This window comes from Astatotilapia calliptera, chromosome 20, assembly GCF_900246225.1.
Source record: "Astatotilapia calliptera chromosome 20, fAstCal1.2, whole genome shotgun sequence".
In the NCBI taxonomy this organism is placed as follows: domain Eukaryota; kingdom Metazoa; phylum Chordata; class Actinopteri; order Cichliformes; family Cichlidae; genus Astatotilapia; species Astatotilapia calliptera.
The window spans coordinates 9,802,895-9,815,080 of record NC_039321.1 but is presented as its reverse complement, the minus strand read 5'-3'; the positions used below and the strand labels follow the sequence as shown (position 1 = coordinate 9,815,080).

Below are 12,186 nucleotides of genomic sequence, written 5' to 3'. Positions count from 1 at the left end.
TTCATTGTGAGGGATTTTGTGTTTTTGCTTAGAGTATTCGCCCATTTTCCTTACCGTGAGGTATTCAAATGAAACTGTGTAGAAAACACTCTAACAATACAAACCCTCTCCTAATCCACTTTTAAAGTCAATTAATATGTGTGAATAATATGATGAATTTGTGAACATAGTGTTTTCTTGGCGTGGCTCTGTAGGTGTCAGTGATATACAGCGGCATTAAAATGAACATTTTGAAAGTGACTATGGTGCATACATGCAGAAAGCTTTTCTGGTCTGAGGTAAGAAAAAAAAATGCCTTTCAGCTCTTATCGCCTAGCTAGCAGAACAGGAGAAATCACCTCCCACTGCTGAGCTGTATCAGTGTGCAGTTAATTGCCTTTTTAGAGAAAAAACAAAGGGGTATGTGCGTGTGTTTACTTTTTTTTTTAGTTCTTTCCATTTTCTTTTTCGATTAACCTCTCTTGCACTACAATATGGTGCAGGGTCGGTGCCTGGAATTGTCCCCATAACCCTGCAATCCATCATTCAGCTCATTTGCTTAAAATGAAAGCAACAAACGGAATTGACAGAAAGTGATACAAACCACATTACACAGAGACGGCAGCACAACTAGATGAAGAGGGAGATAGAGGAAATGACAGATAAGTGGGAGTGATATGGAGAAAGAGACAAGGATAGGTGGGCTGTGCTTGGCGTGACGGCTGGATGTTCTCTGAGAGCTATAGAAGACAAGGTCATTCAAGGTTGCCTGTCGTGCTTGATGGGTTACAGTGAGTGGTGCTGATGGGATGAAGAGCTGGAAGGGTTTGGCTGGGGAGGGGGTCCTACGTGTCCCCATGTCTCATTTATATAGTTGTATATGCCGACACTGACACACTGACAAAGCTCTGTGGTGATACATGCCTCCTCTGTCCTGATATGTCCAGTGTTAATGGCTTTGTGTTGTAACCTGCTATGTTAGTTTCCTCTAAAGCCAAGGTCTCTCATGGCTATTGCATTTGTCACAGTTTATAACCTTGCTTACCTCACCGTAAACCATTAATCCAGCCTCTAGAGTGCATGTTAGATGCTACATGGCTGTGTTTTAGTTTGTAATTTCAGTCAACCTGACCCTCTTTTTTATTTATTCATATATGTATATATATATTTTACACCAAAGAAAAGACTTCTTAGCTTTGCTTTAATCTTCATATGCTGCTGTTTGGTACAGTATGATAGGGTAGTTAATATATAATACACTCACGGTAAAATGAAAGTACACCCTTTTTCAATTCACCTCTTTCAGGTTCTTAAATATCAGGGTATAATGATAATCTGGTACTCAACAGGTCTCTAAATGGCACATATTTACTGCTTCCATAGAAATTAGGAGGGTAAGTACTATCCCATTGCCAGTCTTCCCAGGAGTGAACAGATACCCAGGAAATTCATCCAAAGAGCTGGCCATGCAATGTTCCGAGAAAATGAAAAAAAAAAAAAACCCAGGAACAATATCTCAGATTCTAAAGGCATCAGTTGGCTTGTAAATGCTAGTTAAAGTTCACGAAGAGTACATTGATATTTCTTTAGTCTTGTTCTGACTTGGACAGGTTGCATGGGAAAGATATTCTTTCTAAGTTCAAAGAATAATATGGCAGTATGGCTTAGGTTTACAAAGGACGTTTTTCCAGAAAGAAGTCTTATGACTTGTGGAAAAACATCCTTTGGACACATGAGACCAAAGTGAGGATGTTTGGCTTTAATGCACAGCAACACATTTAGTGAAAGCTAAACACAGAATGTCAACACTAACACCTCATATTAAATGTCAAGCATGGTGGAGGAGGGGTAATGGTTTGGGCTTGTTTTGCAGCCACAGGCCTAAATTCTACCATCACTGAGTCAACCGCAAACTTTTTTTATATATTGAAGTATGAGGCAAATGTGAAGCATCTGTGCGATAGCTAAAGCTTGGCCAAAGCAGGACAATGATCCCAAGAACGGACTGTCCATAAACCTCAGTGAACAGAAGTAATGGTGTAAAGAAGAGTGGACCAAAGTGCTTTCACCACAATCTGAGAGTCTTCTCATTTGACATTGTTTAGCTCATTTAAAATCTGCTATGATATACACCTGCATATTATGTTGTGGTATTTTTTGGCTTTTTTGTTTTTTTACTGTATATTCATATGCTTGGCAGGCGTGAGAAAAAGACTTGTCAAAATATGTTGGTGGCTTGCACTGGGTCACACTCCAGACGCCTCTTAGCCTTTTTCCATCCATATGGTGCCTCAGAAGGGCATCAGTTAATGTGCGTGCGTGCGTGTTTGTGCGCACATTTGAACATCCGTGCGTGTCGCTCTTCCTCTACATGTGCTACAGTGCAAGTGAAGAGAATCTGTTGTCTGTTCCATTTTTTTTTTTTTTTTTTTTTTTTTTTTTAAATGACATCAGAAACAGCAGTATGCGACATTACGTGATGGCAGAGCTTCAGTTCATCCTTTGTCATTTTTTTTTTTTTTTTTTTTTTTTTTTTTTAATAAATAGGACAGGGGGAATGAATGAGAGAAAGAGGGGGAGAGAAAGAAAGAAAACCAAAGGGGAGAAGAGACGGTGAGAAGGGGGGGGAAGAGAGAGAAAAAAAAAAAAGAACTCCTGGGTCACCTGTATGGAGAAAAAAAAAAAACCAAACAAAAAAAACAAACAGAGGAGACAGCAAACAACAAAGAGTAACATAATAATAGAGAAAACAAAGCACCATCACAATAAACTAGCTAGTCATAGATATCAATATTTACTAAATAATAAACGATATTGTGCAGCACGCAAGATAGACAGCGCACAGTGTGCTTTGAGGCAGCAGCCAAGAAAGCTTTAGTCCGCGTCTGTGAATACCCATGTGTGCATACCTGTGTGGATCAGCATGCTTGCATTCCAAAGGTTTCTCCATGTAATGATCTGCTAGGGAGTGTGGGGGGGCCACAGCCCCGTCCTCCAGGGTGTGAAGTGGGTATGGAGGAGATCAAAACTCCAGACATCCAGAGGCCCCCAGAATACAAGAGACCAAGGAAGACCAACAGAGGGGCAGCCGCGCCACTGTTCCAGTAAGAGCTGAGGAGAGTCCCAGATGAGGGCTCGCCCAGCAGCCGCGGAGCAGAAGTCAGGGGGAGTTGCAGTGACGCGCCCGTGAGCTCCGCCGGCCCCCAGCTGTGCCTGAGTGACCGAGCCCCAGGCCGAGAGGCCGGGGGCACCCCACCTCCAAAGGGGCCCGAGCGAGCCCCAGGCCCCAGGCCCCGACAAGCGGCCGCCAAGGAGTGAGCCGGTGTGTACCCGGACGCCCACCCCCAGATACAAAGAACCACCAACACACCAACACCTGAGGGAGTCCGCCACCGGCAGGGGAAGTGGTGGTGGGTGGAGATAGGCCTCCAAACCTTGGAGGGCCTGAGGTGTCCCCAGAGAGGTGGCGTCTGATACCCAACCTGACATTTAGACACAGACATACGGGCACACACAGACACAAACATCCATTCCCACCCTCATGCTCTCATATGCACTCACTCCACACTCAACCAACGTGGAGACAGACATAAAGAGACGCTGTACACACAATCACACTCCCCAAGCGTACTCTACAAACCGGGTCTAGGTACCCTTGCCCCTGGAGGGGGGAATTGCACCCAGACCCAGGTGGTGTTACCCTTTTCCCTGCGGTGGGGAGAGGCAGACCACCCCGACTCCGCAGCAGCAGGGAGGCCCCACACCCCAGACCGCAGTCGGACGGCCAACTCCTCCTACTAGCCCTCCCGCTCCAGCAGGCCGCAGAGAATGGGGGTGGGAGAAGACTCCAAACCTCCCTCCACCCGCTCATTGTAGTGTTGATGCATATGTGTTCTAAGGTGCAATCTGTTGTCTGTTCCATTGTCGTCTTCTGCGGTTCCAGCTGCACTGTACTATTTGAGTGCTGCAGAAGTAAAATGAGAACATTGATTTCAGCTAACGCTCAGCCACTAGTCTCTGATCCTGCAAGCCTGGCATTTTGTATAAGATAAGATAAATGTGATGGAAACTGTAACGCAATTACCATGACAAATCACATCCAGGGGATTTCTAGCTCAGCAGTATACATGCCATCCACACAGATACAATGTCCGCAATAATGCAGATCATCTTGACATTGCCGGTGTTGGACACAGAGCTACAAAGGCAGAGAAGTTATTCTACGAGCTGTGTTTTTGCCTATTTTGTTTGACTTCTGAAACTTGATTCAGTGTTTTAAATGTTTTTTGAATGTTTTTAAAGCTTCTTACTATGCACATAGTATGTCATACTTCTTTACTGTACACCAAAGAGTGCATGCATCACTAGGTGTATTCAGCTATTCGCAGTTAGACCACATAACCCCCTTTTGTTCCACTACATTGCTTGGCAGGTTAACCACTGTTGTGGTGTTTATTTAGGTCAGTTCCATGCTGACTGGAACTCTCACTAAGCCTCTCTGGTGTAGTTCCCAATTATAGTTAGGAATAAATCGACTGAACTGTTATAGCAAACAGATCTACTACATAATATTGTGTCAGCTTGATGAGATGTCGCTGGTACAATAGAAATCTCACTACAATCCCAGATTGGCACATTCTCATTCACCTAGAATCTCTTGCTACTTCCTGTTTCCTGTATGTGACTACTCTATGCTGTGTAGTTTCACCCACATCCTATATGTCCCCGTCACATTTTCTCACGAAAAAGAGTGCTTCAAAACGATACAGTGGTTTCCAGACCTTTATGACTGGAAATAGCTTAGTAAAATAGAGTAAAATATTGCGGAAGGAAGTTAATCAATAATTAAAAATCTATTTTCATTTCTTCCTCCTTAAAAAAGTTTAAGTTTATCCTCTTCTCCCACTGCTTCTCTTCAATATAGATTAACATGCCATCGATCGGCCTCTTGGTATTTAGTTGGGAAATTCCCTCCTTACTAAGCACACCCATGCTGTTTGCAGTGCAACCTAGTGCAACCGCATTTCTTAAACATGAATATTGTTTGAAATAATTATCAGAAAGAAGAAGTGAAAGGATAACGGGTCTGAGAATGTATATATGCATTCTCAGACATTTCAAACATTTTTAAAAGTCGTTTTGCGTTAACATAATATGATTCATGTCTGTGCTTGGGTTTCTCGAATACATGCCTCGAGTCTGTGTTTAATAATAAAGTGTATTAATTCTTTTTTTCGCCTGTTTTTTCTTCTTTCCATAGTGAATGAGTATGTGTTTATGGTCCAGGCCAGAGGGATCCAGATCAGAGAGAACGTGAAGAACATTGGAGCTCAGGTTCTGGAGCAAGTAGTGAGGGGGGCTTACAGCATAAATGGCACAGGTAAAAACATGCCCATGCACACTAGTTTATTAGAAATGTTTAGCACAAATGCTATCTTTCATATCCTTACAAGAGAATGAGTGCAGTGTCAAACAATGTTTAAATAAGGAAGTAAAAGAAAAAGCGCTATGGCGTTTTCACATTTAAGTCTGTTTGCTTTCCAGTGAGTGACTCATGCTTGCCTTTACTAGAAAAGATATTTTGAATGACAATGAAAAGCTGTCGGTAAAATACAGGGTGTATCAAAAAGAATCAATCAATTTCAAAGTCCTTTAGTTCTGCAGCTGTTTGCTGGTAATGACTGAAACACGTGCTGTTGGAAAAAGGGGAATTGTAAGTTTCACGTGATTGCCTTTTGGTGGCATTAGTGACTCCAGACATGCTCACCAAAGTATGGGACAAGTTTGACTATAATAAAGACATGTATTCATATTGTATAAATTACTGTTAGCTTCTGTGTACATTACTTTAGAAAATGTCCACCTCCTGAAATCATTTTCTTTTTTTATACACGCTGTACATTAAAGCATGAAGCCGGTCATGTTTTTTTTTCACTTTCAGATTATTCTTATGACTTCAACTTCAGCGAAAGCAATGCTCTTCCCACTACATACCTCCCCGAGGGTTTCACCTACCTCCCCTCACAAGTTTGCCCTGAGAGGCTGCCCTCCATGAGTAAGTGCACTGTTAAAGTTGTGATTTTAAATTTAATTTGAATTCTTTCCTTAGAACCAAACTCCTTATTCTGTAACAACAAGTAGGTAACAAATGAAAAAAAAGGCTCTCAGTGGAAATGTTCCTTATGCCTCTGTATTTATTTGTTGTAGTATTGAGCTGTGAAACTGTTCCAAGAATATGTTTTATATTAGTTTTGATTGATGACGCATCAAATACAGTACTGTGTTATAGCACAAGCAGGCAATTTATGTCCCAGATTTCTCAAATGTTGCAGGCTTTGACATTTTCTTAGTCACATTCCTATGATCGTTTTCCTCTCGCTACTGTTCTTCTTTACTCACACACCGTGTCTCTTATTTTCTCCCCCACGCTCTTGACCTTTCTTGCTTCATGACTGTTGCTTGACTCCCTCTCACTCTCTCTTTCCCCCACGCACAGAGGGCAGGTTGGAAGTGAATATGAGTGAGATATCTCTTGAAGAAGTGGAAAGATCTTTGCTGGAGGGAAAGCCCAACATTGCCCCTGGAGGCTACTGGAAGCCCACAGACTGTTTACCTCGCTGGAAGGTAAGTGCCCACTGAAAAAAAACAATCTTGTGCGTAATGTGGCCGGTGAAGCAAGAAATAGAGTGGCTTCATAGAGTGGTTTGTATATTGTTAAAGTATGGCTCAGCAAAAGCACATCAAACAGAACTTTTTGAGGAATGTTGCTTAACCCTCCTGTGACATTGCAAAGAGACATTCAAGCCCTGCATGTTATAACATGCATGTGCTCTGCACACTTGGGTTTCTATTGAATTGTCACCTTTTTATAGATAGTCGAATGGTTGTGCATGACTTTTTCCATTTTGTATATAAAACATGCCTCTCACACAGTGCAGCAGCATTAGGTTTGTAGCGCTGGACCTGCTAAAACCCGCCTTTGCCCCACAATAACACCGATATATGTGGATGCTTAGTTGCTATGTTTTTTTTAACACGTTGCTAAAAGTAATGTTGGCAATAGTAATGCAAGAGTTTCTATTCTCAGTGTTCAGTGTTTCAGTGCAGAGTTTGCATAGCAATGTCAAATGAACAGCAAAACCTTAAAACTGCAATGAAGACAAAAATATTGTTTCCACAAAAGTTCATTTTTTTCTGCGTTTCTGGGGCATTAGACAGCAGCAGAAACTCTCCATGAGAACACGAGAAAGGTGTGTTTATTTATACACAGAGCATAGCATAGCAGGAGTTACTTCATAAATTACTTATGATAAATTATCAGACACTGAGACAGGATCGATCTCACAGCAAATGAGTATTATGTATAATAAATAAGCAATAGCAGTTTAATAATGGTCTGATCTGTTGACGTCTATGCGTGTGTTTAGCACACATAATATCGGTCAAGTACTGTGACTGATTCCGGCATGTCTGATTTGAAGCTGTGAAGAACATGTGAAGCTTAGCCATAAATACTAGAGGTGGGAATCACCATACATCCCACGATACGATATTATCACAATATTTAACGCACGATACGATATTATTGCAATATTTAACGCACGATACGATATTATTGCAATTTTTAAAAATATTTTGCGATATTCAGATTCTGTACACAAAGGTAAACTTTATCAATATTCATTTTATCTAATATCAAAGTCTCACACTCAGTCTTTCTCTTTTTCAGTCAGTTTTATTGTTGACAAACTGAACGGTTTGTATTACAGTCTAGTCCAACTTAACTGAATGCAACCATCTGGTACAATTATAGCTATTCTGAACTATGCAATTTGTGAAAACTATGCAGCCCCTTCAGCAACTGAAGAATTTGAAAGTAAATTAAAACAAAATATAATTTTACATTAAATAAAAAAGTTTTAAACTTAATTAAAATAAAACATGTCTTAAATTAAAATAAGCAAACTGTCATGTTTATTGCTGCAATAAAAAAAGTTAAACACATTTGGACAGTGAAGGAATGTCAGGATTCTTGCTCAGAAAAAGGATCAACATGCTCTGAAGTCAGAGCATCTTCCAGTCCACAAAAACCTTTTTTGTAACAAAATATCGATTTCTGCTGTCCCTGTATCGATACATTATTAGCAAACAAAATATCACGATACTACACAGTATCGATTTTTTCCCCCACCCCTAATAAATACTATCACTGTAACAGTAGTAAAGACAGCACAATAACATATTCTCTACCTCAACAGGGCTTCAATCTCACCATGGGAAGGAAATGATGAGAGGAATTATCAGAATTTCTCCTCTGTGTACCTTTCCTTTTATGCCCTTTCTTTTATTCTGTTGCTCCCTGTGCAAATAAGATTGATGGAGCTCTTCTATTTGACATTCAAATTCCAGAAAAAGTACACATAAACACAAAGTACAGGAAGTAACCTAAATTACAGCTCGTGTTTGTGCTTTGCAGTATTGTTTCAGTCTTTAATCTTTAGCCTAACAGTACTTTTTTTTTGTGCCCAGTAGAGTGATCTTGCTTTCCATCTGTCTGTATCTCTCTCACATTCCTTTGCCCCAAAGGACCGTGTATGGTCTGACAGCATTTTTTCCCCTGTTTATCTCATTAGCCAGCAGTCTCGCTCTCTCTCTCTCTCTCTCTCCCTCTCTCTCTCTCTCTGTCTCTTTCTCTCTCTCTTTTTTTTTTTTACACCTGTCTCTTTTCTTAGCGTATCCTAGCCAGTTATATTCTGTGAATATTTCACTTTTTTATTGATCTTCAAAAGAAAGTGCAAAACAAGAACAACCATTATTACAAATAAACGCTACACAGTCATTCAGCTGCTCAGTGGGGTTTTTTTTTTTTGGGGGGGGGGGGGGGGGGGGGTTGGACTGATCCATGTCACTTCTCGTTGTGGAAATGACACTCTGCAAATCCGCCAATCTTGTGATGAGTCAGGTGCTAATTGGAATATTTTAGTGGTTTCACACAGCACACACTAAGATACTGATCAGGATGTCCACATCGGACATTGGGGAAAGTAGTATAATGAAACATGTTTCAGTATTAGTGTTGATTTGGACATGTAAAGGTGCTATCTGCTCTAACTCTAACTCTACTCTAAATTTATCCCTATATCTTTGCAATTTATTCAAGTCCCATGTTATTCTCCTTTGTGTACCTAGGTGGCAATCCTAGTTCCCTTCAGGAACCGACATGAACACTTGCCCATTCTCCTAAGACACCTGGTGCCAGTGCTGCAGAAACAGAGACTCCACTTTGCCTTTTATATAATAGAACAAGTAGGTTCACTTATTTTCACAATCAATCAATCAATTGAATTCAGAGGTAAACAACTAAATGAATTTCATCTCAAGCCACTGTTTTATGGAAGTTATAACCCATTATCTTCCCCCTTTTTTTATGAAAAGGCAGCTATACCAAAGTATCATCTTTTTTTCTTTAGGCGGGTACAGAGCCATTTAACCGAGCCATGTTGTTCAATGTGGGCTACAAGGAGGCTATGAAGGACCTGAACTGGGACTGTCTGATCTTCCATGATGTAGACCATCTAATGGAGAATGACAGAAACTACTACGGCTGTACGGACATGCCCCGACACTTTGCGGTCAAACTGGACAAGTATTCTTACATGTGAGTCCTGATTATTGTCTTTGGGGAATTACAGAGTACATGTGTTCGGACGCAAAAAATGAATCTCAATATGTATAACTGTCCCTCAAAGGCTGCCGTATAATGAGTTCTTCGGCGGTGTCAGTGGCCTGATGGTTAAGCAGTTCAAAAAGATTAATGGATTTCCCAATGCGTTCTGGGGCTGGGGAGGAGAGGACGATGACCTGTGGAACAGGTGAGGGCAACTTGTACAGACAAACACACACTGGCCTTTCTGATAGAGCTGCAGCATGTTGTTAACAGTAGTGTTGACATTAGGCATCCTCAAGTGATGAGGTAAGCCATTTGGCACATAGAAGGCTTTTGTATTATATTGTTTTTTCCCACTTCGGCCCAGAGCGTTTCCCCCACCTACACAACTCACAGGCAGCTGTACACACAGAGTAAATCTGTGTGTACTGTAAATACTGATTCTCTTGTATATTTGTTTCCATGAAATCCTTCCTTTTTGCCTTTACTATGAAATCTTTCTGATGTATTTGGAGCATGTTATTGACTATTTGAAATATTATAGCTCAGCTATCAGAGGCATTATTGTGATAATTATTATAGCAGGATCATAAACACAATGCCTTTTCCTCCCAACTGTGTACAATATGGATTAAAATTTTAAAAATGTTTCCGTAGGGTGCAGTTTGCCAATTACACAGTAAGCAGACCACAAGGAGACCTGGGACGCTACATGTCCATTCCACATCACCATCGTGGAGAAGTGCAGTTCCTGGGCAGGTTGGTGTCCTAGGTTTTCACAGCTCACTTACAAACAGTACATAATACACACTCCCAACCAAAGGAGGAAGCTGATAATTGCAATGAGGCTTAGACTCATGTGATGTAAGCCAGTCACATGAAAAGCCAAAGCAGTACCTTTGATAGAATTTCCACTCTTTTAAAGACTTTGCATGTGATATGCTCCTATGCTTCAGGGCAAAATTCCTGAGTAACTTAAAAATGGCCCAAAGAGTAAATGTTTCTTTCATATAGTTTTACATAGTACCACAGTACTAAGTGGAATTTATTTTTCACTTATTTAACTTTAAAATAAGCCTTAGATTTAAGCTACTCATATACTCATATCATTTAGGGATCTACTAGAATACGTTTGCACATTTTATGTCAAATTATTTTATCCCCCCCTGTTTGAAATATTATTTTTTAGCGCTTTTTTCTTCTAAGCCCAGCCTGGTGGTCACTTTGCCTGACTAAACTGAGGCAGCAGGGGTGTAGCCCTCTGCCTCAGTTTAGTCAGCTTTCACTTTTACTCTGACACTTCTAACTTGAACTGTCTGTGATCATTTTGCGTGAAAATGTCACTGAAACAGCACAATGCTCCTTTAATTTACATGAATGAGGATATTTGTCACATAGTGCAGCTGTTTGTTAAGGAATTTCTGCAGTCCAGAGCTGTACTTTGGCAGCTCGCCTGAATGTGAAGGGTGGTTTCCATTAATGAAGTCGAGTAACTTTTATTCATATCACACCCTGATATGAATTGATCCAAAGCACTTTCCAGCTTTTTAGTCATCTAGTATGCAAAAGTTTTCTTCTGTTGAAAAATGTATGAAATCGATGGTACAACATAGCAGGAGACTAAAAGAGTCCAAGGGTGTATATATAGTCTGTGTTAGGCCTGAAGCAGACTCCCCCCATGCCAACTCTGAGATATTTTAGAGTTGTTTAAAAAAACCGCTGTGGTTAGAATCAGTGGCTGATTGAGAGGCAGTGGGCTCTTGCTTAGTTTTGTTGAAGCAACTGCTCATTCTTTGTCAAACTTGTAGCTTCGCACATTTAGTGATGTACATAAGTAGTAGATTACAATCCTGGGCCACAAATAAGGTATTTTTGGCTGTTTAGACAAGAATCACTCCATTTGGCACAAACACTGGACTTTTTACATTTTGCCATCCTTTTCACATGTAATGAGAGAAAAGTGCTTCTTACAGTGTTCTGTTTTCTCCTCTCATTTTGCACCTGCAGGTATAGTCTTCTCCGTCACTCAAAGGAGAGACAGAAGGTGGATGGTCTTAACAACCTAAACTACTCCCCCCTAGTGTCCAGAAGGCCTCTCTACACCAACATCACAGTCAGCTTGAGCAGAAAGCTTGCACCAATAACTGACTACTGACGTAGGCAGAGCTGGACTGCAAAATCAAAGTCCTTTGGGACATCAGCCATATCTCACCAGTTGCAACACTGCTTAGGACTTTTTAGTTGACAGATTTATTGCTTTGTTTATTTTGGTTGTATGCAAAAAAAAAAAAAAAAAAAAGGAGAATCAAAAGCATATGTTTGATAAATCATATAAGAAAATAGGGATAAATGCTGCACTTGTTTGTGCCACAGTCCATCACTCCTCTCATCTGGGCTTATCTAGACTTCAGTCTCCACATGCCTTTTGCACCATTTTGGCCTTCAGCATTCATTCCTCAATTCATTTTCTTCTTCTGTCCATCACTAGCTCCACGTGGCACCTCTGTGCTCGATGATTTCGATAGGTTATGGTACACATA

The 12,186-nt window shown here is 40.7% G+C and overlaps 1 protein-coding gene across 1 annotated transcript in view; it reads left to right on the top strand.

Moving 5' to 3' along the window:
- The window catches only part of b4galt5 (UDP-Gal:betaGlcNAc beta 1,4- galactosyltransferase, polypeptide 5), a 28,905-nt gene extending 16,960 nt beyond the window's left edge, over positions 1–11,945 (top strand). Inside the window, exons 2-9 of the mRNA XM_026153846.1 lie at positions 5,240–5,359; positions 5,921–6,034; positions 6,476–6,603; positions 9,169–9,285; positions 9,450–9,637; positions 9,729–9,851; positions 10,304–10,405; positions 11,654–11,945. Coding sequence (XP_026009631.1) covers positions 5,240–5,359; positions 5,921–6,034; positions 6,476–6,603; positions 9,169–9,285; positions 9,450–9,637; positions 9,729–9,851; positions 10,304–10,405; positions 11,654–11,801 — 1,040 coding nt within the window. The 3' untranslated portion in view covers positions 11,802–11,945. The remainder of the gene's footprint in view (positions 1–5,239; positions 5,360–5,920; positions 6,035–6,475; positions 6,604–9,168; positions 9,286–9,449; positions 9,638–9,728; positions 9,852–10,303; positions 10,406–11,653) is intronic.
- The last annotated feature ends 241 nt before the right edge of the window (positions 11,946–12,186 follow it).